General features: G+C 37.8%; 2 protein-coding genes across 6 annotated transcripts in view; both read right to left on the bottom strand.

The window, feature by feature from the left end:
- Positions 1-4,743: 4,743 nt before the first annotated feature.
- Positions 4,744-13,890, bottom strand: LOC143856288 (uncharacterized). The gene is made up of 6 exons (XM_077366469.1): positions 13,463-13,890; positions 10,420-10,659; positions 9,672-9,783; positions 9,309-9,483; positions 5,823-6,063; positions 4,744-4,961 (listed from the first exon to the last, which is right to left on the bottom strand). Exons 1-6 carry the CDS (start codon positions 13,644-13,646, stop codon positions 4,879-4,881), a joined length of 1,035 nt encoding a protein of 344 aa, XP_077222584.1. The 5' UTR covers positions 13,647-13,890; the 3' UTR covers positions 4,744-4,878.
- A 1,978-nt stretch (positions 13,891-15,868) lies between these two features.
- Positions 15,869-27,813, bottom strand: part of LOC143856794 (dynamin-related protein 3A-like) — a 38,198-nt gene continuing 26,253 nt past the window's right edge. For 4 of the 5 annotated variants that reach the window (XM_077367077.1, XM_077367076.1, XM_077367078.1 and 1 more), the window contains 12 exons: positions 23,184-23,293; positions 22,752-22,844; positions 22,530-22,622; positions 22,108-22,245; positions 21,346-21,462; positions 21,141-21,239; positions 20,340-20,382; positions 18,283-18,434; positions 17,687-17,833; positions 17,457-17,509; positions 16,828-16,927; positions 15,869-16,403 (listed from right to left, as the gene is read on the bottom strand). In XM_077367077.1, coding sequence (XP_077223192.1) covers positions 16,164-16,403; positions 16,828-16,927; positions 17,457-17,509; positions 17,687-17,833; positions 18,283-18,434; positions 20,340-20,382; positions 21,141-21,239; positions 21,346-21,462; positions 22,108-22,245; positions 22,530-22,622; positions 22,752-22,844; positions 23,184-23,293 — 1,385 coding nt within the window. In that variant the 3' untranslated portion in view covers positions 15,869-16,163. Of the gene's footprint in view, positions 16,404-16,827; positions 16,928-17,456; positions 17,510-17,686; positions 17,834-17,941; positions 18,198-18,282; positions 18,435-20,339; positions 20,383-21,140; positions 21,240-21,345; positions 21,463-22,107; positions 22,246-22,529; positions 22,623-22,751; positions 22,845-23,183; positions 23,294-27,813 lie in introns of those variants that run through there. The other variant, XM_077367079.1, reaches the window with a different exon arrangement.

Below are 27,813 nucleotides of genomic sequence, written 5' to 3' on the forward strand. Positions count from 1 at the left end.
TTTTTTAACCTCTTATACATATATGTTTTATTTTTAGGTAATTAGAAAATAGTAAAATACGGGAAAGATAGAAATTAGAAAATAGTTACGGGAAAGATGGAAGAAAATCCGGAAATTGGAATATTCACTCGTTTGCTGTTTTAAAATTTTATACATATCGGAATTGGAAATCGGGTTGCCCAACCTGACCCAACCCGATTTCCAATTCGGGTTGATTTTTTCCAACCCAACCCAACCCGATTTTTAAAAAAACTTAACCCAGCCCAACCCAAATTCGGGTTCAACCCGTCAAGTTTGGGTTGAACCCGACCCGAGTTGCACCCCTAGATCGGAGAGTTGGGATCTTCTTTTGTGAATGATTTTTAATGTGTGGCCGAATTGACGGTTTGGATCATCCTAAGGTGCAAGCCGTACAGTGCTTATTGAAAAATACTGGACTATATAGGTTTACATCATATAAAAACTCATGAACTAGTGTTTGATGTCTAGAGAAATTATATTTCGTAAGCCCGTAAAGTCCAGTATTTGTTAGAAAGTATTGTACGGACAACACCATAAGATGATCCAAACTGTCCATTTGATGGGCCCCATCGTAAATAGGTTGTGAATGGGCCCCATCGTAAATAGGTTGTGCTAAGGAGTGTAAACGGATCGAATTCGAAGCCGATATGGCTACATCCGAATCCGAATTCGATTTCAGTATACACTATCCGAATTCGAATTCGACAGATATTTAACATCTATTACCAAATTCGATTCCGACGGATATGGTTCGAAATTCTGAATATTCGAATTCATATCCGAATGTCCGAAATCCAGTAACCATATCCGAATGTCCGAAATCCATTCCGACGGATATGGTTCGAAATTCTGAATATTCGAATTCATATCCGAATGTCCGAAATCCAGTAACCATATCCGAATGTCCGAAATCCAGTAACCGAATTTGTTTGAAGGCTGCTAGGATGAGGAAGTGGAGGTGCGGCTTGGAAATGAAATATGGTGGCCGTAGACTTTAATTCTCCAGCCCTTTTCTCCCTATTCTCCTCCTGCTATCTCTTTCTCTAAACCCTAGATGAACTCTTCTTAAGGAACCCTAAAACCCCTTTTCTTTTCAAGCTACAAACCCCAGTCATGCTCTTCTTAAGAAAATCTTGGAATGAAAAGAAAGATCCCCCTGTTTTCACTCTTCTTTTAACCCTAAAATGAGATGGAAAATGGTGATGGGTGGAAAAAATGTAGGAGATGGGTGGTGATAGGTGGCAGAAATGGAGGAGGTGGAGGTGGTGGTGGTGGTGGTGGCAAGGGTTTGATGGATGAGGTAGTGGTCGACGAAATTTGATGGTGGTGGCTGAGGAGAAGGGGTTTGTGGAGATGGTGGTGGTGAATCTTGTCGAGGGATCCAGAGCTTGGAGGCGGTGGCTGTGGAAGAGGAGGTGGTGGCCATTGGCCAACCACACCAAACCCTACTCTTCCCCTCCTCCTTTCTTTAGAAACCCTAGCAGATCTCCCCTCTCTCAACGAAAGAAGCAGCCCCCTTTTTCTACTCTTTTTCTTTTTTATACTTGGTTCATTGAAAACCCTAGTTAAGTTTTAATCTCCATCATCTATTCTCTATCCTATGGCCTTCCTTTCTCCCAACCTAAAAGCCTATTTGAAAACCCAAAAATACCCCCCTTTTCACCCTAAATGAAAAAAAGCCTTCTTTTAAGTTTTAACTACCCTCTCTTTTTATCTAAATTCAGCCCTCATTTTTTTCATTCTTTTCTCAAGAAAGATAAGTACCCTGCCCCACTCCCCACACCTTTTCACCCTAAATGAAAAAAAGCCTTCTTTTAAGTTTTAACTACCCTCTCTTTTTACCTAAATTCAGCCCTCATTTTTTTCATTCTTTTCTCAAGAAAGATAAGTACCCTGCCCCACTCCCCACATTTTGTCCTATTCAAAAAAGATGAGAGAGACCCCCCCTCCTCTTTTCCTTTCATAATTAGGGTCTTTAAGCACATAACTGATATCAGCACACCCATTTTTTGGTAATGACACCAACCCAACTGTCTTTTCTTTTCTAATTGGTTTGTGGGTAGGGACTCATATCAACACACCCATGTTTTGATAGTGGCAATGTCCCAACTTGTATTTTTCTTTTTCGAAGATAAGAGGGGTTGATGGTAAATGTAATAAACTTTTGATAGCTCTTTAAATACTAAGACAGGGTAGGTTAGTGAAAATATCAATATAGGGTTTTATTTCACTTATTTGATGATATTATTAATAATAAATATTAAAAATTATTTTAAAAATAATAAAATGAATCCGGATATCGAATTTGAATACGAATTCGGATATGCAGATACGGATGCGGATATTCGGGATAAACGGATGTACTTCTCGGATTCGGATGTTAAACGGATTGGATGTACCATTTACCAAATTCGCATCCGCTAAGAGTCGGATATCTCATAAACGGATTCGGATAATATCCGCTTGAGACGGATTCGGATAATATTCGCTTTAAACGGATTCAGATGCGGACGGTAATCAAATTTTCGAATATCCATTTACACCCCTAGTCGTGCTCAAAAAATCATTTCTAGAAGATGATCCTAGCCCACCGATCTATAGAGAAATTGTGTATTATGTAAGCCTTTGTAGATCGGAAGGTCGGGATAATTCTATCGAAATGATTTTTTAGGTACAACCTACTTACATTGTGGCCTATCAAATGGACGGTTTGGATCATCCTATGGTCACAATAATTATTGAAAAATACTAGACTTTACGGTTGTCGTTTCGAGTCTTCTTGAGAACACCATGTTTAATATAATTAGGGGAATGATATTCAGGCGGGGTTAGAGGGGGAGAATATCATTCCCCTATAATTAACATCCTATTTATTTTAAAAGGAAAGCTAAACTGAAGTGCGCCCTTCTAAAACTCAGCAAGAAGGGTGCACCATTGGATCAACACAGTCACCAGTATTTATAGCTCCTTTAATTTCTTCATTTTAATGGCCATTATAAACACGGCCGGGTGACAAGGATCCAATGGGGCGCCTTGCCATTGGGTTAGGCGCCCTTCATTTCAGCATCCCTCATGAGCATGTTTGCGTTTATGTTTTGAATTAACCGAATTATTTATGTTCTATATTGTGCATGTGTTTGCTTTTATGTTTTGATTTAACCGAATGTCTCTTTACTCCAATGTTGTGGTATGCATTTAGGCTTGCATTTTGACAATATCTAAAATCTTATGTTTCTAAAGGCATAATGATTCAATAGCATCGAACACATAGTTATTTGCACTGTCGCACAGGTTTGATAATTCAATAAATACCACATTTCACATGTAATTTATATAAATGTGTATAGAGTACACATGTAGCTTATGTAAGAATGCAGTTGCTATTTTGGTTTCTGCATGCGATTCGATTCTATTTCACTGGAAAGGAAATAGAAACATTTCGACTGTTTCGTATTAATTACAGTGGAAATTTAAAACCATCTTCAGCTTAACTTGGGCGGGGGCTGAACTGGGGAGGTTCAGCCCCCAACCCGACCCAATTTAGAAAATAAGATTAGAAGGGTTGGAATAGAGATTTAGAGTCAGGTGACTTAGGGCTGACCCTCCTCTAACCAAGGCTTAGTTTGTTGAGATGGTGTTAGCCTCCACCATACCCAACCGGGTCCTAGTTGCACCCTTACTAGTGCCATACCTTTGGACAGTCCTAGAGCTCTGTTTGGACTGCAAGAAAAACAGTACAGAAAGCAATTTATTCCAAAAAGTTTCTTCTTCTTTTTTGGGTAGGTAAGCTGGGATCGAAGCTCCAACCTCCAAGTTTAATAAGAATAAAGCATTGGCCATTGATCTAGAGGGTCAATCCCTCCAAAAAGTTTTTCTTATGATTACGATTAATTTAGAGAGATATCAAGGTTACTCTAAATATGGTTGGTTTTAACTTTTTCGTGCATAAAAAAGGTTTTAAGTGTTAGAAATACTTTTCCTTTCCAACCTTTTACAGAAAATTCTTGCAATCCAAACAGGAAGTTCCCAAGAAAGGAAGTTCCCAAGAAAACCTGGCCAAAGCGCTCAGAAAGAGCCCATCACACCCCTTCAAAATTAGATGATAATGAAATTTAGAAGTATGGATCATTTTGTTCTCTTAGGATTACTGCTTGTCGCTCATAGTTGTAGAGCCTTAGTTCCCCCTTCTCACTTGTTCCGAGCTAGGGCTGGTTTTGTGATCTTTTTTTTTTTGAAATGGAAATTTTTTTATTTTTTATTTTTGAAAGAGAAAACGGTTTCTACACACAAGTGTAGATAAGTTATCTACACCATATCTATGTGAGGGCCAATCAAATGAATGGTTTGGATCACCCAAACAATATGCACTCCACTGTATTTGAAGCTAGTGTGTAGATAACTTATCTACGCTTGTGTGTAGAAACCGTTCTTTCTTTTTGAAATGGTGTGATCTTATTGTTCTATGTTTTTCTATATCTATTAAATTGGTAGGGGTCCCCCGTTAAACCCCAGCTTACCCATTCAAAAAATAAAAAAGTTTTACTGCAAGATTCAGAGAACACAACCACACATCTATGTACAGTACACTCACAATCAACCATTTGAATAAATAAAAAAGAGAGTTCCAAGGACTGGTGATCGGTTTACTCAGAACTCCCTTTCAGGGAACAGGAGAGGAGCAATGAGAGACCAGATATACAGAGCTGCAGTGGCCCACCCTGTCACAATGCGGACCCACACCGATGGCCAACCCACGTCAACTAGCTTCCCACTTTCGCCAACAGAGGTCGACCAACCCGTTAGAAGCATTGCTGAATACATGCTAGCAAGAGAAAATATGAGGTGGAAGAAGGAATATCAGTATGTCACTGCCTTGGTTTTCTCCTCCCTGTCTTCTTTCTGCTGCTCCTGGTCCAGTGGAAGCAAAGGCCTCGCCGCACCTTCAATAAAGAAATCAGAGTGAGAATCCAAGAAAAGGTGAATTGACAAAAGCTAGAAAGGGTGTGTTTTCAGGTTCACAAAGGCTCCGTTTCTTTGGACGTAAAACTTGTTTTATGTTCATTTTTACAACATAAAACAAATTTTACGTCTTTCGACGGAGCCAAAGGAATAAACAATGATGTTTTTAATAGTAATATGCCATGAGCTTTATCTGAATACTTTCGAGGTTTATTATGAGTAAACTGACAATCTTGGGTCTATGCTGAAGCAAATTATAATCAGGTACTAATGACATATCACAAGATTTTAGAATAAAACATAAGATTAAAAGGGAAACAATCCTGTGTTGGGAGCCAATAACACAGTGTTGCCATTGGCGAACCTAAACACCATTGGATCAAAACCAGATGGTAATAGCAGCCCATTTCCTATCACAGACTGATCTAGATCAGATGATTGATAAGCTCATCAATGTCCAACACCAGATCATTAATCTTAGGATTAAAGATCATTTACCTTCAGATTAAACAAAAAGTGTGCATGAATGAAAGTCCGTACAATCTATGACAAACAACACGAGGAAAAAAGGAATAATGAAATTCCACACTTAACAAGAAAACATAAGTAAACACTAAACACATTCTAATTTCCTAGTTATGGATGAATTCCAATACATTTGTTAACTAGGTAATTGCATTGCAGCAAAGAGAATACAAATACAGGAGCATCCCTTAGATAACCACGTCTTGTTTCAATGTGTGCAAATTAATTTAGATTGATTCAATCTTTGGAAAAAGATACACTACCAAATAGATGCGAGTTGTAAGAGGTTTAACAAATTGATAAAAAAAAACACTGACCGGCACGAGGAGAACTTGGAGGGGAGAGCAAAGACGTGGAAGAGCCAGCACGAACAGCAGAGTAGACAACTGAGAGAACTGTTGTAATCAGCCCCAAGGAAAGGGAGCCAGTGGAGACAGCTTTCGAATGATTATGAAGGCCGTTACATTCATAGTCCCTTGGTTCACTTGAAAGTCCACTGTAGCAGAGGTAAGTGCAGTACAAAGATAAAACTGAAGCTGGTAAAACGCTGCCATTAACCTGCTTCCAATGATAGGAAACCATGTTTCAGAGTGGAAATTAAGTATCTGGCAGGTGAATGCACTTAATTTTGCAGAAAAACAGTGTACGATACATCAGCTCTGCGTCAAAAAGAATTTCGGACAAATAAATATAAGCAATTTAATGGACATACATGTATGGAAAAGTACAAAAGGGCGAGATAGGATTTGCATTCCCTTTTTTAAGTATTTGAAACCTCTTTATTTTAAATTTTTTAAATGGTCAATCCCTTGGCTTCCAATATTAAAAGGAGAGAGAATATCATCTAAATCTGCCAGCTCATTTACTGAAAGAAAGTCCAGTCAACTAAATTAATACCATGTAGAAAGTATGGTATCGTGTACCTCAATCTCTTTCTCAAAATGACATCGAAAAAGGCTTGAAAATAAATAGAAAGCTTGTCTCCCAATGTAATATGCTTTGTTGATTGCCAGGGAGGAAAGACGCAGCTTCTTCCCCAACAGCAGAACAATGTGGTCAGAATATGTTACCAGCTTATCATTAAAAAATAAGTTCCCAGCTTGATTATAATTGCTTCACGTTGTATGTTCCAACATTTTATTTTTTTGAACAAGTAATTCTTTACAAGGAAAGAGCCACATAAGGGCAAGATACAATACAAAGCAAGAGCCACACAAATAACATGTTCCAACTTCGATTCCTCTCCTTCCTGATTCTGCTAATGCTATAATAATTTGGCTAGGGATGTAGAATGCTGACAAAGGTGTTGGGTCTTTCTCGTCATACAAGAGCTCACATGATTCACTATATGTGTGTGTGTGTGTGTGTGTGTGTTGTATAATTTGCATCGATTTACCATGAAATAAAAGGGGAAGTGATATGTTTGGCCCCTTTTCTACCCCAGGCCACCCCCCTTCAGCATATTTATCACTATTCTTTTTACACTAGAAGGGAGTGGCCCAGAAAAGAAAAGGGGGCGAATATATCATTCTCCAATAATTGAGCAAAAATGAGCTCAATCTTGAGTCCAGAATATGATGTTGTGTTCTATTTGTACAAGGGAAAGGGATCAAAACAAAGAAGAAACCACAGTTGAGTCCTCAAAATTCTACTGTTACAACTGACCTAGTTATCACTTATTCTACTATGGGTGGAACTCCTTCCTTGCAGTCTCATAAATTGGACCTCTTAAGAAATATATTTTTTTAGATTGGAAGGACCACTTAAGAAATATTAGGTTCATATTTTGTGCTGGTATGACAGTGTCAATACTCTCACATGCATGTTTTCATGAATTGGACCTATTTAGAAATATTAGTTCATATTTTGGGCTGGTATGACAGTTTCAATGCTCTCACATGCGTATTCCCTGCTGCCTTCATATTACATCCCACAAAACTTTAGAGGTAAATTAATTTGGTCAAGAACAAGATCTTTTGGTTCATGGGCGATATAGTCTCACTATAGAGCATAAAGGACATGTAGAGAAGCAAATATATATGGAGGATTACCCCAGAATCAAAACAGAACAAAAAAAAAGTAGAGAACAAGTATTGTAAAGAAAATAAATTCTCAATAGAAGACACTCAATACCCCATGGTTACCTGGACTTTCTGCCACCTAATTTATTATTATCTGATGCACATTTATCAACAAACAATCATAAACATAGACCATACAAGGCTTCACAAAGAATTAATGACGAGCAAGACATGTATCTTGCTAATAAGCAATTAATTAATCAAAGAAATAATGGATAAATAAGAACATGTCTTGTAGATCACACTTGTGATGCAATACTTGAGTCATATAACATAATTCTGACCGTTCAAATACAAAACATAATTCTGCGTACCTAACCATCTTGTGTAACTCCACGGTCAAAATTCAAAAGTGAAAACACAAAGATCTTATGAAAATGATAGTAAAACATCCACATAACTCGTAAAACTATCAGCTAAGAAATAACATAAAAATTTATAACCTCCTGTATAAATCTTGGCTTACACCCACAATTCAGCAAAGGAAGAACACTTTGTGATACAATCCTCGAGTCGTATAGCATAACTGTGCATGTGCCTAACCGTCTTGAGTAGCTCCGCATTCAAAATTCAAAAGTGAAAACACAAAGATCTTGTGGAAAACATAGTAAAACATCCACAGATTACTCATACAAATATCGGTTAAGCGATAACAGAAAAAAGGGAAATTGTGTTAAGTTGGGATTTTGTGCCTTGGAAGAAAAAAGGGAAATTGCTTTGGAAGCTGTGTTTGATAGCTTTGTGGTGGGTTATTTGAAAAGAAAGAAATTTGCGAGTTTTTAAGGGAGTGGCTAAGTCAACTTACTGGTTATTTATGAAAATTATTGCTTTGGTGATTTTTTGGGCGAAGAGTCTTCCTCAGTTTCAATTTGTTTCAACTTTTGATCTGTGGGAAGGTTGGAGAATTGTGTGTTGGGAAGGGGTGAGGAGAGAGAAGATAGTTCAAAGATGGGAGGCTCCTCCTGAAGGGTATTTGAAAATAAACTTTGATGGGTCTAGTTTGGGTAATCCGGGTCTGGCAGGTATTGGTGGTCTTGCTAGGAATTCTGCAGGAGTGGTTTCTTGGGCTTTTGCTAGCCCAATTGGTAGAAGCGACTCATCTGAAGCGGAAGTTAAAGCGGCTTTCCAAGGAATAAAACGTCTGAGTAGGGATATGTTCGATAAGGTGATTGTGGAAGGTGATTCTTCTAACGTAATCAGTTGGCTATCTGGAAAGAGTGCACCTCCGTGGCGCTTTCTTAGCTTCTTTGAGGAGATCGCTGACCTTGTTTCAGGTTCATCCATAGTGTTTAAATTTGTTAGAAGATCAGCCAATGGTGAAGCTGATTCCCTTGCGAGATCGGGTGTCCATAAAGAGGGTTTGGAATGGTTTGATCATCTCCCTCCGTGAAATGTATTTTTAGTCTGTTTTTAATGTAATTTTTCTTTTCTTTGTATTTTTGTGGACCATCTCGGTTCCATTCTTTCAATATATTGTCATTTCAAAAAAAAAAGCGATAACAGAAAAAATTGTAACTGCCTGTAGAAATCTTGACTTACACCCACAATTCAGCAAAAGAATAAAGACGCTATACTATTTGGAATGCACCTTAGACATTATTTTCTACAGAAAACAGGCATGAAAATCTTAACAGCATTCTACATATAAACATACTTGCAAAAATTAAGTGATAGTTGATAAAAATATTCCATATGATTTAGAATGAAAGGCAGATAAATTACCTTTGGATGAAGCGCGACAACCGCAAAAACAAAAACAAGAATCAAAGTCATGACAATAAAGAAGGTGTTGAGACCACAATCCTGTCCTGATGGAGTAAACCAATGGAAGAGCAGCCCCGAAAATGAAAATGTCAACACATAACAAGCAAGTGAGACAACGAACAGCGCCGTGTACCTGTATTCAGTAAAAAAAAACTCACCAATATTTTATTTTATTTTAAACTTATTTGAGGCAAAAGTTTAAACTAGGATCTACTAAAGCAAAAGTTTAAACTAGGATCTACTAAAATCATACTAAGATAAGGATCAATAATATTACAAAAATTAAATAAAAAATGACGGGCAAAGAAAAAAACTACAAACCAGAACTGCTCATCTTTTCCAACCCAGCTGTCATTCCATCCATGCACAAAATCTAACAAGAGGACAACCTGAACGAGAAGAAACAATCCCGAGCCAAATTTTGATATCGTCTCTGCATTGTAGAGTTGAACTGTGTCAGATGCAGATTTAAAACCTGTAGAAGAATATCCGCTCAAAACATCATCAAGGAATGGTACAATAATGATACTTGAAGTAAAAGAAAAGAATAGAATCCCTTTTCCAGTTTGTCAGTTGATAAAGGATTTGGAATGGCCTTAAACTATTACATGGTTTTGACAGGGCAAGAGAATGCAATCCCCTCAGCAACAGTGGCAAATTTGAAAACATAACTTGTTTAGTGGCAATCAAGAAGCTACAATACAAAGGTAATTTCACCCTTTACATTTCATGTATGTGCAAGTGACATTAATAATCAGTTCCCAACATATTTCCACAAAAAGCTCATGCTTAAGAGTGAAATCGTAAACCAAAATAAACCATTCAAAAAAACAGAGTGAAATTGTATGCAAAGCAGCAGAACTCAGGTCCATCCAGCTTCTAAAGAATGTCAGTAGAGTGTAACATTATAGAAGTTAGAAGCTGTAACATTATAGAAGTTAGAAAGCTGAGAGAGAGAGAGAGAGAGAGAAGATTGGTGGAAATATTCAAATTCATAATAATAATTTTACACATTTTCTCTAGTATGATCCTGTTAGTACTAAAACTCAAAATTAAAAAAATTACTAACCATAGAAGCTAACAATCCCATTTGGAAGAAAAAACATAAAAATCACCACAAGACACCAGCAGAAGATTTTCGCCATCCATCCACCATGGTGCAGTCTGTCACGAGGATCTTTCTGATTCTTGACTCCAATCATTATAACAGCTAGCATGGTAAAAAATAAGAAGTTTCCCAGGCTTACACGCAGCACAGCATCTGTTTCGAACCACTCCCTATTAGGAGTCTGATGAAAATGATTAATCCCTGCATAGCAAATCACTTAGAGATAAGTTTTGAATATTAACATAAAAAAATTTAAACATTAATGGATCACATGGTTAAAAGAGATCATTTCGACTTGAGAATCAATTTTCAGTGAAAATTTTCAGCAACATGGAAGATAGCTTCATTAAGGAAAGGCACCAAAAGATGGGACTTGTCATAATAACTTTCAGCAATTCACCACATGACATGGAGTTTGTACACAAAAAATGCATACACATACATAAACACATGCAATAGTTATAGGGCCCTGCTAAAGGAACTACTCCCTTCAGCTTCTCATTTAACAATGGGGTCTTGCTAATGGTAAGGCATCAACCCACAGTAAGGTGCCATTTCCATTGACCAAAATGGCAAGCAAAGGAAACAATGTTGACACCCACTTTTGATGGATGGGCAAAATCCAAATTCACCCATCCTCTACACTTCCTGTAGGTCTTTGCAGCCAAAAGGAAACCAAATTCTCTCTTGAGTGCCATGTAGGAGTCAAAGTGCTTGTACTGCCTGAGAGATGGCTTTAATCTATAAAGTGAACTCTTTAGCTTGCAAACATAGTCTTCTTTGTCCTCTTTAGCTTGCAAACATAGTTTTCTTCGTCCTGCTCATTGAACCTTTATGGATGGTCCGTATAAATCTGCCCCACCTCACCGCGAAGGAAAATCATCTTCACGTCGAGTTGCTCTAGCTCTAGATCTGACATAGGCACCACGAACACGTACAGATGTGTACTTCACTACAAGTTATAGGATCTCATTATAGTCAACCTCATGTGCTTTCCAACTTTAGCCTATAGCAACCGACCGAGCTTTGAATCTGTCATCTTTCTTCTCTAATATGGCATCTTTCTTTCAAAATATCCACTTGCACCTGATCAGTTTTGTATCCTTGGGCTTTTTAACAAGCTCTCGAGTGTTGTTCTTTTGGAGTGATTCCATCACTTATATCATAGTTGTCATTCATATATCATGTTGTGCACCGTTGATACCGTTGATAGCATCCTAGAAAGTAGAAGGGTTACCCATAAAAACAACCAATGCAAAAGATATTGTATCTTCAAAAACCAAACCTAACCGGTACTTCGGCATTCCCCCTTGGTTTTCCTACAACAAGACTCTTCTGCTGCCTCCGCTACTCCTGGCCAATGCTAGGTGCTGTCTTGTGGTGGGATTGTGGTGAGGTAACAACCTCAAGCTGCAGGGCATCTGCATCGTCTAGCTCTATCACTATCACAAACTTACAGGTATGTCTAATTGAACACTATGGTGCTGAGATTCATCGCTTTTGTTGCTCTTTACTATAAAGCTCATTGAACAAAAGCATGTGTCAAGGAGCAAATCAAAGAAAAATTTCACTACGAGCAAGAACACGAATTGCAGAGGATTCCCTTTGATCAATCTATCCCAAATACATCTAAATTGACGCATATACAACCCTTTCAAACCCTCTTTTTCTCTCTTGCTTTTTTCCACAAGTGCCCCTTCTGATTTTCCCAAATAGGAATCTTCTCACCTTTTTCTCTCTCTAACACCTATTCTTCATTTCTCTTTCACCACACGAAGAAAAAACCATCATCTCTCTTCTTTTTTTGGTTGCAGGTATAGAGATCTATTTATTTTAGGCTTTCTTTAAAGCCTAAAATACCACCATCTCTATTTCCATTTCAGGTTTTACCAAAACTCCAAAACCCAACCTAGTTAGACTATGTAATTACTAGAGAGAGCCCATGAGACGTGAGAAGCAAGAAAAAACCTAGCACTTACAAATATTGTTTGCAAGGAAGACAAACGTTCTTAAACTTCTCAAATATTACCATACTGGGTTAAAAATACTCAAGACTTTTTTTGCTAGGGTAGTGGTTATTTTTCAACAGTTAATTAGTTAAAATATCAAAGCTCGTTTGGGTCTTGATGCAACCAACATGATGGCCTATGTTTCTAATGATGACATTAAAAATAAAAGATTTCCTCAAAGATAGACATGTTTACACATAGGACTACAACTCTTAGGTATTTCCTTTGAAGCCATAATGCTTGTACAAATAGAAGCCTCTTTCACAATGTCATTAGAAGTTAAAGATTCCATCCGAGACAAATCATTTTTACACATGCAAATTTTTTTTATTTTTTTATTTTAACAGGAAAAAAGAAATACACAAGTAACTATAACTCATAATTATTTCCTTTGAAGCCCTAATCCTCGTACAAACAGAAGCCTCTTTCATGATGACATTAGAAGCTAAAGCTTCTGACCGAGACTAGTCATTTCTACACACGGAACCATAACTCGGTCACTTCCTTTTTTTTCTTTTGAATGGCAACAATATATTTCTTTCCTTTCCCTTTTTCGCTTGGCTTGTTTATAAATGATTAAATAACACCATCCCTAACAGCTTAAGCTTCTGGAGTACTTGGTTGTTTCACATGGTATTAGAGCTATTGCCTCATAGGAGGTCCTGGATTCAAAACCCAACAACTCCTTGATATTAAAAATCCATGTCTACGAGCCAACTCAAAAGAGGGAACACACATGAAGGGGAGTGTTGAAATATAAATGATTAAATAACACCAATTCTAACAGCTTAAGCTTTTGGAATAATTGATTGTTTCATAAGAATACCCACAATCGTTTCAATACTCCTCCAACCATGTTGAAAAAAGTTCAAAAAAGGCCTAATCAATTCGCTGGATGGCTTAAATAGTAAATTCACTAGACAAAAGTAAAACATAACAAAACAAATAGCTCTTCAGAGGGTTAAAATCAGAAAAGAATAATTAGAAAGGCTTACATGGAAGTTTCTCCATGAGAGGAGCAGCGACTTCTCTAAGAATCCATGAAACAATCAGAGACAATGCAAAGAGACCACAATACGCAATCCGAGCAGATCGCCGGCTTATCCCTCCGACCACCGACCGGCAAGCCTCGCAGGCGCATGACGCGCAGCAAGAGGCCAGGCAAGATGCTGCCCACATCCTATAAACTAACTCCCTGTTCAAAATTCAAGAGAATTCTCTCAGCTTAAGAACTGCAAGAAAGAGCAAAAACCCTAATCTGAAGAACAAGGTCGCTCCTTAAACCCAAATTGCATGAGAGTTGAACCCTAGAATCAATCAGGATTTAAGAATTAATGGGAAAATTGTGCGATGAAAGAGAATTCTAGGGTTTGGGAGAATAAAATCCAAACGTAGCTGGAACTATCGGAGAAAGAGGAAAAGAAGAGGAATAAGTCTCTTTTATTTTATTTTGGGATAATTACATTTACACCCCCTCTAGTTTCACACATCCACTTCCACCCCTATAGTTTAAAACGTGACAAATACACCCCTCTAGTTTCAATTTGTTTAAGGTAGGCCCAAGGTTCGTCCATAGATTGAAGGGTTAGGATGATCCGATGGAGCTGATTTTTTGGGCACACCCTATCTATATCAAGACCCATCAAATGAACACTTTGGATCATCCAAAAAATGTGGGCCCACATTATTTGGATGATTTTTTGGTAGTGTTTGGATTCGGGTATGGGCCCACATTATTTGGATGATCCAAAGCGTTCATTTGATGGGTCCTGACATAGATAGGGTGTGCCCAAACGATCAGCTCCATCGGATCATCCTAACCCTTCAAGCTATGGACGAACCTTAAGCTGAGGGGGCAAACCTTAAACAAATTGAAACTACAGGGGTGTATTTGTCACGTTTTAAACTATAGGGGTGGAAGTGGATGTGTCAGAAACTAGAGGGGGTGTAAATGTAATTATCCCTTTTAATTTACTCTCTTGGGAGTTTTTTTATGCGTGCGTGCGTAGAGTGCAGTATTTTTTTATAAAATTGTAGTGGGGCCCACTTGATAGGATGATTCAAGCCATTCATTTGTTTGCCCATAGCGTAAATAGATTGTAACAAGTAGATCATCTCAATAGGATAAGAGCCTATTCACGCTGTGGGCCAACAAATGAACGGCTTGGATCATCCTATCAAGTGGGACCATTGTTAGCGAAACGGTGGCCCAGTGCACGGGAGGGCTAGATGTAGGCATCCTTACCTCTGCTTTGCAGATAGGCTGTTTCCATGACTCGGTCCCGTGACCACCAGGTCACAAGTGGGCCCATTGTTCTTTTTGAAAAATAATGAATAATGGACTTCCCTCTCTTGGTATTTTTAGGGCAGTGATAAATAGACCCCATATCTCCTTCTATTCTCTCTCTCTCTCTCTCTCTCTCTCTAAGCACTGCCTTATATGGGGTTGATTTAAGGTATATGGGGTCGTTTTATCACTGCCCTATTTTTTATTGTAAATTCATTCTCTTTTTTCCTTTTGGCTCTGTTTCTTAGGCCGTAAAACAAATTATACACCCAAATTTAAGTGGAAAATGGGCATAAAATTTGTTTTACGTCCATGTTTAAGAAAGTTACATGGAGGCGCCCTCTAACGATGTGCGGTTGGCAATCCATCACCACTTGATCAAGATCAAACTTAATGGATTAATGCAATTTTCACTGTTGAATAATTTTTTCCAAGTAAATTCATCATAACCTAGTGATTAGGATAGTTTTAAATGTTTTCTAAGAATGGACTTTTGGTCTAACTAAAGAAAAATCTCAATCAAGAGTCCAACTCGTCTTGGCGCATGAGGAACTAACCCTAATCCCTAATCCCTAATCTTATAGTTTAAGTGGTTGCTTAATGGCAACCAAAGAACACACATGGTATATGTTGTTTGGTGTAAAAGCTTGTGTCCATTAAAGAAGTAGAGAAACTTCTCACTATGAGTGAGAACAAGAATTACAATAGATTCCCTTCGATCACTATCCAAATTTCATCTGAATTGACCCATATACAACCCTTTCAAAACCTCTCTCTTCTTTTTCCAGAGTCCCTACTGATTTTTCCATACAAGGAATCCTCTCACCTTTTCTTCATTTCTCTTTCACCACACGAATAAATCCATGATATCTATTATTTTTATTTTCCATGGAAAATTTTATTTTGCAAACCTACTAAACCATAGAAAAAAAAAATATTTTCCATAAAAAAAAAATTACTGTCCCTAGTTCCAAACTCCCCCCTTGCACAAATAATCTAACCTAAGAGATTGATTGTGCTAACGAAAACTGTTAGCAGATGGCAAAACACACTAATCATTTTGTGCCGACATCGTCGATGGAATGATATATTAAAATTCAGAAACAAGAATATGTCACAGGAATTTCAGCATTATTTAGAATCAAAGAGTCGCAAGACGCCTCTTAATGCCCATAAAGAATACAATATATAATTCGCTAATCAACGTATAAAACCAAGAACACAGGAATTATATGATAAAAAGAAAGAATAACCCTAGACATTATTTTATTAAAAAATAATTAACACTGGAGAAGAACGGTGTGGAGCTGTAGATGTATATACCGAAATCGTACTGTACAATTTTCAGGAATCACCTAGATGTAAGTATGGCTATAGTATGATCATAGGAGAGGTGCCCTGATGCCCAATTAATTGAATCCTTCATTAAAATGGTTCGTTTGTGATGGTTGCTCTCCAGAGTGTGATGACGTGCGTGTCCTAGGGTTCATGGGTGAGTATGTGTGTGACGAATTGAGATCGCCATTGGATTCTGAATAGAGAGAGTATGTGAGACCTTGAGTATTCCTTGGCAAACCAATGGCACCTTCTGTGCCTGAACTTGAACGTCTTGAAGCTGGTTCGGGTTCAAGCGGCAACTCAGACAACGTCTACAAGAATCCGTGGAATTATTTTCCATACAACATCGACAAAAAACCAGTTTGTTGATGAGCTTCACAGAATGGATTAATATAAAGAGGTGATACAAGTTTAAGGCCCAGTTTGTTTTGGATTTTGAGAACGGATTCTGAGTTCAAAACCGATTATTAGACACAATAAAAAAGTGGATTTGAGTCCCATAATCAGTTTTGGACTCACAGTCGGTTCTCAAAATCTAAAGGCCTTGTTTGTTTAAGATTATTACAACCGGTTGTGAGTGCCAAACCTATTGTTGGACTCAAAATTACGTTAAAATCTGAGTCCAATAATCGGTTTAGCACTCTCAATCGGTTGTCACAATCTTAAACGAACAAGGCCAAAACTAAAAGGGGCTAAGAAAATTGAGTAAAATGGAACGGAAAGAAAAGTACTAACCCAAGATGCTTGTTGCAGAATGCGGAACATTTCCAGAGCACGCTTTCTTTTGATTGCAAGTTCTTCATGCTCCTGCAACAACTCTTCAAAGAGGTTCTCCCTGCATTTTACACCAAAATGATTCCATGAGATCTGAAATAACATTGTTAAAGTATAAAAGATTAAATAACGCCTTCTCCAACAGCTTAAGCTTTTGGAGTAACTGGTTGTTTCACATGGTATCAAAGCAAAAGGTCCTGAGTTCAAAACTCCCTGATGTTAAAATTCCACATGTAATGGCTAACCCAAAAGAGGGGCCACATGTAGGCCAACCCTAAAAAGAGGGGCCACACGTGATGGGGAATGTTAAAGATTAAATAACGCCTTCTCCAACAGCTTAAGTTTTTGGAGTAACTGGTTGTTTCACAAACAAAATAAAAAAAATAAGAAATTGGACCATTTTTAGAAGAGGTTAAGCTCATTAGGAAGCTAGATTATTTAATAACCACCCCATGACCTAAATTCTGAGTGAAATCTCTGAAGGGACAAAACCATGTCTGAGTGTGATATTAAACTTCACTTTTTTTCTCAAGAAATGAAAAGGCATCAAATTGACAGTGCAAATGTCGCTACTGGCTACCCATCCATACCTGTAAAGCTTTTGTATAAAGGTAATTAGGAGGTTCCTCTTTGCATGATTGACCTAGAAAACATAACATTAGCATGAGCACTCTCTCTTAAATTTAGGTGGGTGGGGAGATGGCACAATTAACTTTTAGAACCTTACTTTCATTGCCTTTGATGAAGTTAATGGAAGCAAACAACACATAGTACACACGAATGTCACACAAATGCAAAAAAATGCAACCAAGTGGCTTACCAGAAAGTGCATAATTGCTTTTGGGACAAAGTCCTGAATGTTTTTTCTAACAATGTCATAATAAGACCTCAAGAGCAACTTAGTCACTGCTATTTCAACAGCTTCATGCTCTGTCTGCTCTGTCGATGGCCTTAAGATGGATGGGGGCTGATGATAGAAGTGGAAAAAAAAACACTTCAAAACCATGAAGAAAAGGGAAAAGAAAACCACAACTCAGGACATTAAGGGCCCCTTTGGATACCTCATATTTTGTATTTGGATTTGGAATTGAGTTTTGAATATAAAATGAATAGATCCGCCAGCTCATGTTGAGGGAGACAGAGAGGGAAGGGGGTACTTCCTATTGGAGGGGAGAGGTTGAGGAGCAAAGAGGGTGAAGGAAACTGCCAGATCTGTGGATTTCCAATTACTTATTTCCACAAAATATTTGGAAATCTGATTTTTTCACTGTCAGCCGCTGATTTGGAAATCTAAGGATTTGATCCGGATCCAAATCACAACACAAAAAGGGCTGCAAATGTGAGAAATAAAAATCAAAATCTTCTCGGCATCCAAACGGGCCCTAAGGGAATTTAATACGATGTGCTTGCCATTACCTCTTTCAATTGAATCACAGAGGGCGCGTGTTCAATATTTTGAACAGGTTCGCCATAATGCCCGCTTTCTGAATTTTCCCTAGATGTCGGTCGCCGGCGCTCACTGGCACCAAATATTGATGAAATGCCCCATGTCCCTCCTGTTGAATAACCTATTACATCAATCATGTAAACATAGGATTCTAGCTCCATGATATTATCAAGAATAATTTAAAATAAATTTTAGCATTAGTTCAGTTAGCAAAACCTTTCTTCCACTTTTCAAAGGTTTATCTGCGGCTATGATCAAAATAATATAAGCACAAGTAATGACAAAGCTCTGTCCATGTGAATCAATTGACAATTATTATCTCACGGAATTAAACGTCACAGAAAGAAGGTTTGTATAAGGCCAAACCCATAAACAAAGGCAACCATCTGTGGAAGGCCTTTGATAGTGCAGTGGATAAGTAGACAAACGACGATGATGGAGAGCTGTAATATCCAAGAGAAACCTTTTGGAACTTTAACACCGGTAAATAGGTTGAGATGAGCAATGAAAGTCAGTCACTGTTGTCCCAAGAAATGGTGCATTACCAAAAGTTGCTTATTAGGGATATTTACACATCAAAATAATTATCTTCAACAATCACCTAGAATGTTTCACTAAGACTAAAACCGAAAAAAGACATTTAGCCAAAGGGAAACAAAATTTGTCTTTCGTATGCCTTCTCCAAAAGAAAAAAACGATGGCATTTCCACTCCTTTTTGTTTCTCCTTTTCTGAAAAGAAAGTTATTTTCAAGAGATAAGAGACAAAGGGGATGGGAGAGGAAATGCTGAGTGATCAACAATTTTATTTTTTTATTTTTATTTTTTGCAGTTGTGGTCGGCAATCGAAGAAGAAAAGGGATAGCTCTCGGATTTGGGGTTAGGGTTTGCAATTAAAAACAACTCCACAAAATGTTTACAGATACTATAAAAACAAGAACAAAAAAACCAGCAATAAAAAAATAAAAATAAATAAAAACAGGAATCGACTCACGAATTTGAACTTTCCTTCAATATGTAGGCTAACTCTCCTCTACATTACGTCCTTTTATACTAAAAAGAATATAAAAAAAATCCTGAAAACCCAATGACAGCGGGACCAAATACCAGCATACCAATTTCCAAAAAGGAAACAAAAGTTCTATCTGCATTGTTATCTAGATCCTTATAAATTCTCCACCTAATTCTAGTTTCCAGAAAAGGTGAAAAACCATCCAATCTACCAGATTAGACATCTATTTAGGGAGTTTCCTAAAGGCGAAAAACTCCTTCATGAATTGTGTGAAACAACCAATTACTCCAAAAGCTTAAGCCGTTGGAGAAGGCGTTATTTAACACCCTCCCTCATGTGTGGCCCCTCTTTTTAGGGTTAGCCTACACGTGGCACATGTGGCCCCTCTTTTGGGTTGGCCATTACATGTGGAGTTTTTAATATCAAGGAGTTTTGAACCCGGGCAATTTGCTCTGATACCATGTGAAACAACCAATTACTCCAAAAGCGTAAGATGTTAGAGTTAGTGTTATTATTCATTTATACTTCAACACTCCTCCTCAAGTGTGGCCCTCTTTTTTGGGTTGGCCATATGCATGGATTTTTAATATTAAGGAGTAGTTGGGTTTTGAACTCCGGTTTCCGGGGTTGGGGTAGCCTCCCCTAATTCTAGCCTCTCCCTTTCCTCTGTTATTTGTGTTTCCAGTTTTCCGTTTAATTTGGTTTCTGTTATTCAACTGTCAACTCACTAAAAATCTTCATTGTTCTATGACTTTCGTCTTCTTATTGTACCTTTCAAGATCTAGGAGGAGGATTGGTTCCTTCTTAAGCATAATGTTACATGGCTTAACAGTAATAGCCAAGAGAAATAAAAAAGACACAATTGCATACATCAGCTCAGGTATTGCATATTTGCAATTCACAAGTACCAATTTCCAACCAGAGAACTCGAGCAGTTAAAATATTCAAGGTGAGATTCTTTGAGTCCAGTGCACATACAGAAAAGAATCAAATATTATAAGAAAACATGGGTTTACCAGCTAATCCAGCTGTGTCATTATTGATGTGAGGTCGAATACCCTGTTAACAACCAATAACAACTGTAAGAAGCAAAGATAAACTCTTTTTATCAAGATGACTAACAAAAATAGTATTGACATCAATATTTTGAATACAAACACATTTTACATTAATAAGATGAATGCGAATAGGTGGCATCTGGTCGTGAACCTTGAGTTGACCATAGGTTGACCTGTCATATACTCAATAACTGTGAATCTAACCAAAAGATCAACCAAGACTTAATCAATTAGAGCATGTTTGGCTACACTGAAAATTTTCCTGAAAAATGTTTTCGTGAAAATCTAATTTTCCGAGAATTACAACTCAACTACGACTTTGTCCCAAACTAGTTGGAGTCGGCTAATGAATCCTTTAGAAAATTAATAACTCATTTTTTTAGGTATAACTTTTTTGGATAAAAAATTTTCATCAAAAAACCTTGAAAAAAATCTAAGCCATAGCTGGGTTTTTATTCTCCTCGACAAAAGTATCTGCTAAAAAAAGGAGAAAAAGATCCATAAGAAGTTTTTCACAATAGCTTATGCTCTTATTTCTACAAACATTTCAGCCCCATATTTCATTTTGTTTCCACTTGTAAATGCTTCCAGTTTCATTAAACCACACTCAGTATGCATAGAACAGTTCCCAGTCTTTTAATGGAACCATGGCAAGAAAGAAACTCCTCCACTCGATCCAGATGGTGGAAGAATCTGAGTTGAATGAGAAGTCGAGAAAAAAAATCCAGGAAACAAACAATTAGAGAATGCCCGTCATACCTGGTCTGGAACGACTCCATTTGCAACAGATCTACCAAGAATTGCTCGAGATTTATGTCCCCTCTCAGACATGGCCAATTTTTCAGAATCCATACCATCCTGAACCATACAGCAAAAGTTCTTTAGTGTAAAAAATCGAAACATGATGCCCTTGAATTCTTTCTCAAGTGGGACCATTGTGTAATGGCTATATCTAAAAGCAGACCTTAGCCTTCACCAAAGTGGTTGTGGATAGCTTTGAAGATCTCGACTGCTGCACCGCAAGCTCTACTGCTTTGCTTCCACCAATGAAATTTGGATGCGAAGTATTTATATAATCCATCTGAGAGATTAGAAAAGTTTTTCATCAGCAGCAGACCAAACCACACTGGAGCATGGTTTTAAATTTCGACCGAAATCCAAAATTTTGGATTTCTGTGGGGACCGAAACCGAAATTTGGCGAAATTTCGAATTTCGGCCTATACCAAATTTCGGAATTTCAAGAATTTCAGTCCCAAATTTCGAGAAAATGCAATTTTATTTTTATTTTATTTTTTTTTAAAAGAAATGTTACAAAATTTCGGTCCAAAATTTCAAAATGAATTAAATAAGCTTTTTAATTATTACCAAATTTCGACCGAAATTTCAAAATTTCAGGGGTCCGAAACCGGTACCGAAACCGAAATTTTAAACCATGCACTGGAGTAACAGTTGTAAATTACTGCAAAGGTAAATGCTTCCAGTTCCAGTATAGAACCATGTAACTCTAGCCTTTAGGCTTAAAGCACACAGGCAACAACCACATGTTGATAGATACAACCAGAAGTACACACAGGGGCAGAAACAAAGCTTATCCCAGTATATTCTATTTAGGTAGTGTTCCAGCTCAAAAAACATGTGACCCATTCAGAGCCACCTACTCATTAATCAGTCAGTCTAAAAATATAAAAGCATCAAGGGCAGAGGAGAATCCATCTCCCACCAAACCTCCATCCCAATAATGTTCATTATCATTCTTTCAGCAGGTTTTACACCATCACGTAAAAATTTTCCCATGACTTCCTCCAGACGCCGCCTCAGAAAGGGAAACCGTTGCAGCTCAATAGCCTCACATGCATGGGTGATCTGCAATAAAACATACTATGCTTAAAAACAGCTGCAAACTTCCATTAAGGGGAAAAAAGATAACAAATTCACCGTGCAACATTGAATGGCAACAACCAGATCCAATATAATAACCAAGGTTCGAAATTTCGGTTTCAGTTGAAATTTCGGTTTCAGTGGAAATTTCGGTGTAAATCTTATAATTTCGGTTTCGGTTTTAAATTTTGGCCCCGGCCGAAATCCGAAATTTCGGTATTTCGGACGAAATTTAAAACCATGATAATAACAACGCTTTGCCAACTAACCCTTATTAGTTCTTCATGTATAAAGTGTAAACACTGAAGGCTTGGGTCTAGCAGCCGATCAATCTGTCTTCGAATCAAAACTTCAAAAGGAACCTGCAAGCATCAATCACAAAAGCAACTAGTTATAAATTAAGAAGAAATGCCGATTAATACTCTGATTATAATAGGCTTTCCAGGGAAACATAGAATAAAAAAACCACCATATAATATCATACCACTCACTTCTGGCACAAACAAAGCACTTTTAGGACCTGTGGCATTTTGGATAGCGGTTCGGATGTCTTCATCAGTCAAATCATCACAGGGGTCCACTTCCTGCAAAAATGTCGTCAAGCACTTTAATTTAACAAACAGCCAGCTACTAGCTACCATTTTATTGCTAGTGAGTTTACGTGTATGTAGTTTAACAGTAAATTCTATGGTGATAAAAGCAACAATTTAACAGTAAAATTCTATGGTTATAAAAGTTACTATTTGTGGCACTTTCTGCGAAGAGCAAAGGATGTGTTTCAAGTTAGAGATAGAAAGAGATAAGAAATCCTTTTAACTATAGACAATAACATGACCAGATTAATTCATGAAACCCATCATTTAAAGCATATCCAAAATAGTGCACCAGTGATCACTAAGCAACCAAGAGAAAAGAGCAAAAACCTCCAAGCTCTTCACGAAAATTGACTGAAAAATATAGCGGATCCTCGCTCCTCCTGATAACTCTGTGGTTGACATCTCCTGACTTTTACCCTCCACCAAGGAAGAAAAGGCTGCCAATCAATGATATAGACGACAAAAAGAAAAGTGAACAAATTGTTTACTGTAATTGTTTTTGCAATTGAAATGCAATAACAATACATAGAACATTCATGAAAATAAAGATGGTGAAGTGATATAACAAGAAGAACCAGAAACGGAATAGAATATCAAATTAATAGTGGTAAATGTAATTACAAGATACTACTGAATGCTATTATATGTCACTAATGAAACAGTAAATATGATGGGACAGACATCACAAGGAACAGAAATAGATGTGGATACTGAAATGAAAGCAAAAGATAGAACAAGAATATTCAAACATGACATGCAATTACAAGGATTAATTGAGACATCCAAATTTAAAATTATTTTCATAATCCACTCATTTAGCAGAAATAAAGAATCCTAAACCCAAACAGTTTGATTTTTTTGAAATGGCACCCAAAACAATATGATTACTTCACCAAAAGTAGGCTGTGTGGATCAATTGCCATGATACATCACACATCACATAACAAAAACTTAACACTTCAATTCGGTGACAAAAAATGAGTGTTGAACACATCTAACAAGAATCATAAAAGAACCTCATTGACCTTTTCCCAACGTCTCAACATGTGCACATATATTTATGCATAGTACGGATATGTATCTTAGTTATGACACTCACATTTACATGTATTGAATATGGTTTTAAATTTCCCCAAAATGACCGAAATGAAACATTTTCATTCCCACTGAAATGAAATCTACATGATTTCCTTTCATGTCATTATTTCCCTGAATTTTGACCGAAATTCCCTAAATCTGACCGAAATGGTCGGAACACCAAAAAATGGAAAGATGTAATTATTTGCATTTCATTTCATTAACGTAGAGAATGATATTCGATAGACAACATACTGCACAACAAAGTAGTTGTATCTTATGCATGATGCATGGGATGACAGATTGGCATGGGACCAATAATACCCAGTAACTCTATGTGGTGCTGACAGAGTTGGGGTCCTCAGAGGAGAGACTAGTCAATGTACTTTCTTATACTTTATTGCATTGTACTTCTTTATTGTCTTTACTGTTCTAGACATGCACGGAAACACGTGTCACTAGGTGTTCGATGTGATTAAGCCATTATGGATGGTTTGGTTGTTTATGTGATGGTTTTTAAAGTATGTATGTGTGCTTTTTCTAGCGTTTCCCAAAATTTCATTTTAAAATTTCATCGTTTGCATATGTTTCATACATTTCCGTGATTTTATAAGATTTCCACCGAAATTTCCACCGAAACCAAAATGTTTCTTTTTCCATACCGGCTGAAGCCAAAACCAAAATTCAAAACCTTGTCTGATGTGCTTTACCACAATACAAATTTTTATATGCCACCTTGAATAATCAGCAGTTAACGCATGTACCATTGAAAACACAAGCATGTACCCAAGTTACATAGCTCACATCCAAATTTGAGGGACAACTATTAGTGGGAGTCCTAATGGCATATAGCTAAACCCTTCCAACAAAATAACTATCAATTAAAATATGGTAACTTCTGTCATAGACACTCCGGTGCTCGAAGTGTATCTTGTGATACATGCCAAACCATAGTTGCCAGAGTGGAAAGAGACTGTGAAGAGCAATGCAGGAAGAGGTGTAAGGGATCTAGAAAAGAGAAAGTGTGGGTAGTCTTTAGGGAGATACAACCAGGTTTTGGATGGATAGATGGTGCAAGGGAGAAACTTTAAGGGATTTGTTCACTGATCTTTATGTAGTGACATCAAATAGAGAAGCCAATGTCCAAGACTCTTTTGAGTGGGTAGATGGTCAGATAACTTGGAAGGTAAAGTTCCGACGGAATTTCTTCAACTGGAAGAATAATAGGGTAGTCTTGTTCCTGAATATTTTAAATTCTATAATTATAAAGAAGGAGCAAGAGGGTTTGGATCTGGAACTCCTCTGAGGATTTTACTATCAAGTCTCTCTCGCCATCTTGTTCCTAGTTCTTCATCCTCGAAACTATACAGAATATGGAGAATTCCTACTCTGCCTATACAGAATATGGAGAATTCCTACTCTGCCTATAGTATGTGCTTTTGGTCGATGTTCGGCTTGTCTCAATAAGAACGACCTTGAAACCGAAAGTTTGTAATTGGCGATCATTGTGCGCTTTTTCTTGTGGCTGGGGAATCAAAAGATCACATTTTCTTACACTGCAAGTTAACTATAAATGTTTGGAGATGCATTATAAAGTGGTTTGGGTTTTTGTACGTGTTAGAATAAGTAAAATGCCTATGGGCATAGTTGTCTTTGTAGCTTTGCTTCTCTTAATATAAATACATAAGTGAGGGGGGGATGAGATCACTCCAACTCACTCTCTTCTTCTCTCATTCTTTTCTCCAACATGGTAATAGAGCCCTAGGGTGTTGATTCCCTAGGGACCACCATAGCAACCCTTCTTCTTCCTTCTCCTTCCTCTAACCCTAACCACCCCGCCGGCACCCTCTCTCCTCGCCGGAACCCTAGCCCCGACCCCACCCCTTCTTGATCCCAATTACTCCAAAAGCTTCAGCTGTTGGAGAAGGCGTTATTTAATATTTTATACTTTAACACTCCCCCCTCACGTGTGGCCCTTTTTTTTAGGGATGGCCTACACGTGGCACATGTGGGCCCACTTTTAGGTTGACCATTGCATGTGGATTTTTTTACATCAAGGAGGTTTGAACTCAGGACCTCTGCCTCTGATACCACGTGAAACTACAAATTACTTCAAAAGCTTCAATTGTTGGAGAAGGCGTTATTTAATCTTTTATACTTTAACCGGTACGCTTTCCGTTACGGATCGCTGAATTGCTTAATAGTTGTCCCTTTGCCCCTGGCCAAGAAAAGGGAGAATCTTATGGAGAGTGACATTGCTAGCCGCCATACGAGTTATATGGAAACAAAGGAATGGTCACTTATGTAAAAATTCTTCCAGCAAACGTTTTTATATCATTATGAAGAAAATGTCTTCATCCATGATGTGGATCAAGATGTTGTCTTGCTTCAGAAATGTCTCTAGTTATGATTTGAGATAATGCTGGAGGGAAATATACTGGAGTTGAAGCTCCCTCACCCCGGTGGTCTCCTCCAGAACCGGTCATGGTAAAGTTGAACTTTGATGGGTCTAGTAATGGTAATCCTGGAGTTGAAGTGGGAGGAGTGCGAAGAGAAGAGCTTGGCGCAACCAAGTGGGTGTATTCTGAACGTATTGGAGTAACGGACTATAATAAGGTTGAAGTGAGGGCGGCGTTGCATGGCATACAGTTTACTGGCAACAGTGATTTGGACAGGCTGATTGTAGACAATGATTCCCTCAATATCATTAGATGGATGGACAGGAAGGTCTCCCATCCTTGGAGGTTCGCGAATGCAATCGAAGAAATTCAGGATCGTGTAGAGGGGCACTCGGTTCAATTTTTGTATGTGAGGAGATTAGCTAAAGGTGAGGCGGCTAATGGTGAGGCCGGTCGGTTGGCCAGCTCCAGGGTAGGTTTGCCTCGATTGGAGCTCTATGATTATCTTCCCCTTGATGGCATTGTATTATTCATAGTTTTAAAACTCCTCCGCGTTATTGTGGACTCCCCAGAGTCGACTCCCTTTTACATTGGCCATGTTCAACATTTTGTTGCCGCATTCCGTATTTTATCCAACAAAGCCAATAAAAACTCCTTTAACTCTCGAGTACGACCGCATCAACCGAATACTCGATCGCATCATACCGAGTTGACTAGGATTTTCTTTGGCTGTATTTCTGTAACGACCCGATTTCCGACGAGTCGCTACGAGCAAAAGAAAGCAAAAATCATGTAACTATTTTTTTTTTTTTATACAAGCATCAACCACGATAGAATCTTATTACAACTGAAAGATGTCTTATCATAACAAAGTATTGATAGACATGGTAAATGACGCAAGGCGTCAAAATGTAAAAACTCAGGAACAAACTCTCTGATAACACAGTCCCTTATCCCATGGTTCCTTCATTTGCAAATGCTCCACCATCTAATGCCTCAACTCCTGTGGTGGAGGAATCAACGTCAAGCAGAGTGATAGTAACCTAGCAGGTATGATAGTTCAATCTAAACAGCAGATCAAGATCCATATTTATTCAAATAACATTCAAATACTTTTCCAACATAATAATTCATAGAGATTTTCTAAACCAGAATTCAATTCAAATAAACTGAACAAATACTTTTCCAATATAATAATTCATAGAGATTTTCTAAACCAGAATTCAATTCAAATAAACTGAACAAATACTTTTCCAATTATGGAGATTTTCTAAACCAGAATTTAATTCAAATACACTGAACAAATATTTTTTTTTAATATGATGGAAGGTCCAGCCCTGATACCATGATGTGAAATCCCGATCCTACCCATGTAGATATTGTCCGCTATTATCCGGTTCTGGGTCATGCCTTTTTGGGTCACTGCCCTTTTGGGTCCACGCCCTCCCCAGTTTTAAAACACGTCTACATAGTGAGGAGAA

The sequence above is a fragment of the Tasmannia lanceolata genome, unplaced genomic scaffold (assembly GCF_043159265.1).
Source record: "Tasmannia lanceolata isolate RefF3 unplaced genomic scaffold, GAP_Taslan_0.1 ptg000023l, whole genome shotgun sequence".
Classification (NCBI taxonomy): domain Eukaryota; kingdom Viridiplantae; phylum Streptophyta; class Magnoliopsida; order Canellales; family Winteraceae; genus Tasmannia; species Tasmannia lanceolata.

Coding starts and splice junctions, on each gene's coding strand:
- LOC143856288 (XM_077366469.1), bottom strand. CDS start 13,646: ATGTGGGCAGCATCTTGCCTGGCCTCTTGCTGCGCGTCATGCGCCTGC. Junction 9,484..9,671: donor GGAAAAGATGAGCAGTTCTG/GTTTGTAGTTTT, acceptor TACTGAATACAG/GTACACGGCGCTGTTCGTTG. Junction 6,064..9,308: donor TTGTCGCGCTTCATCCAAAG/GTAATTTATCTG, acceptor CATTGGAAGCAG/GTTAATGGCAGCGTTTTACC.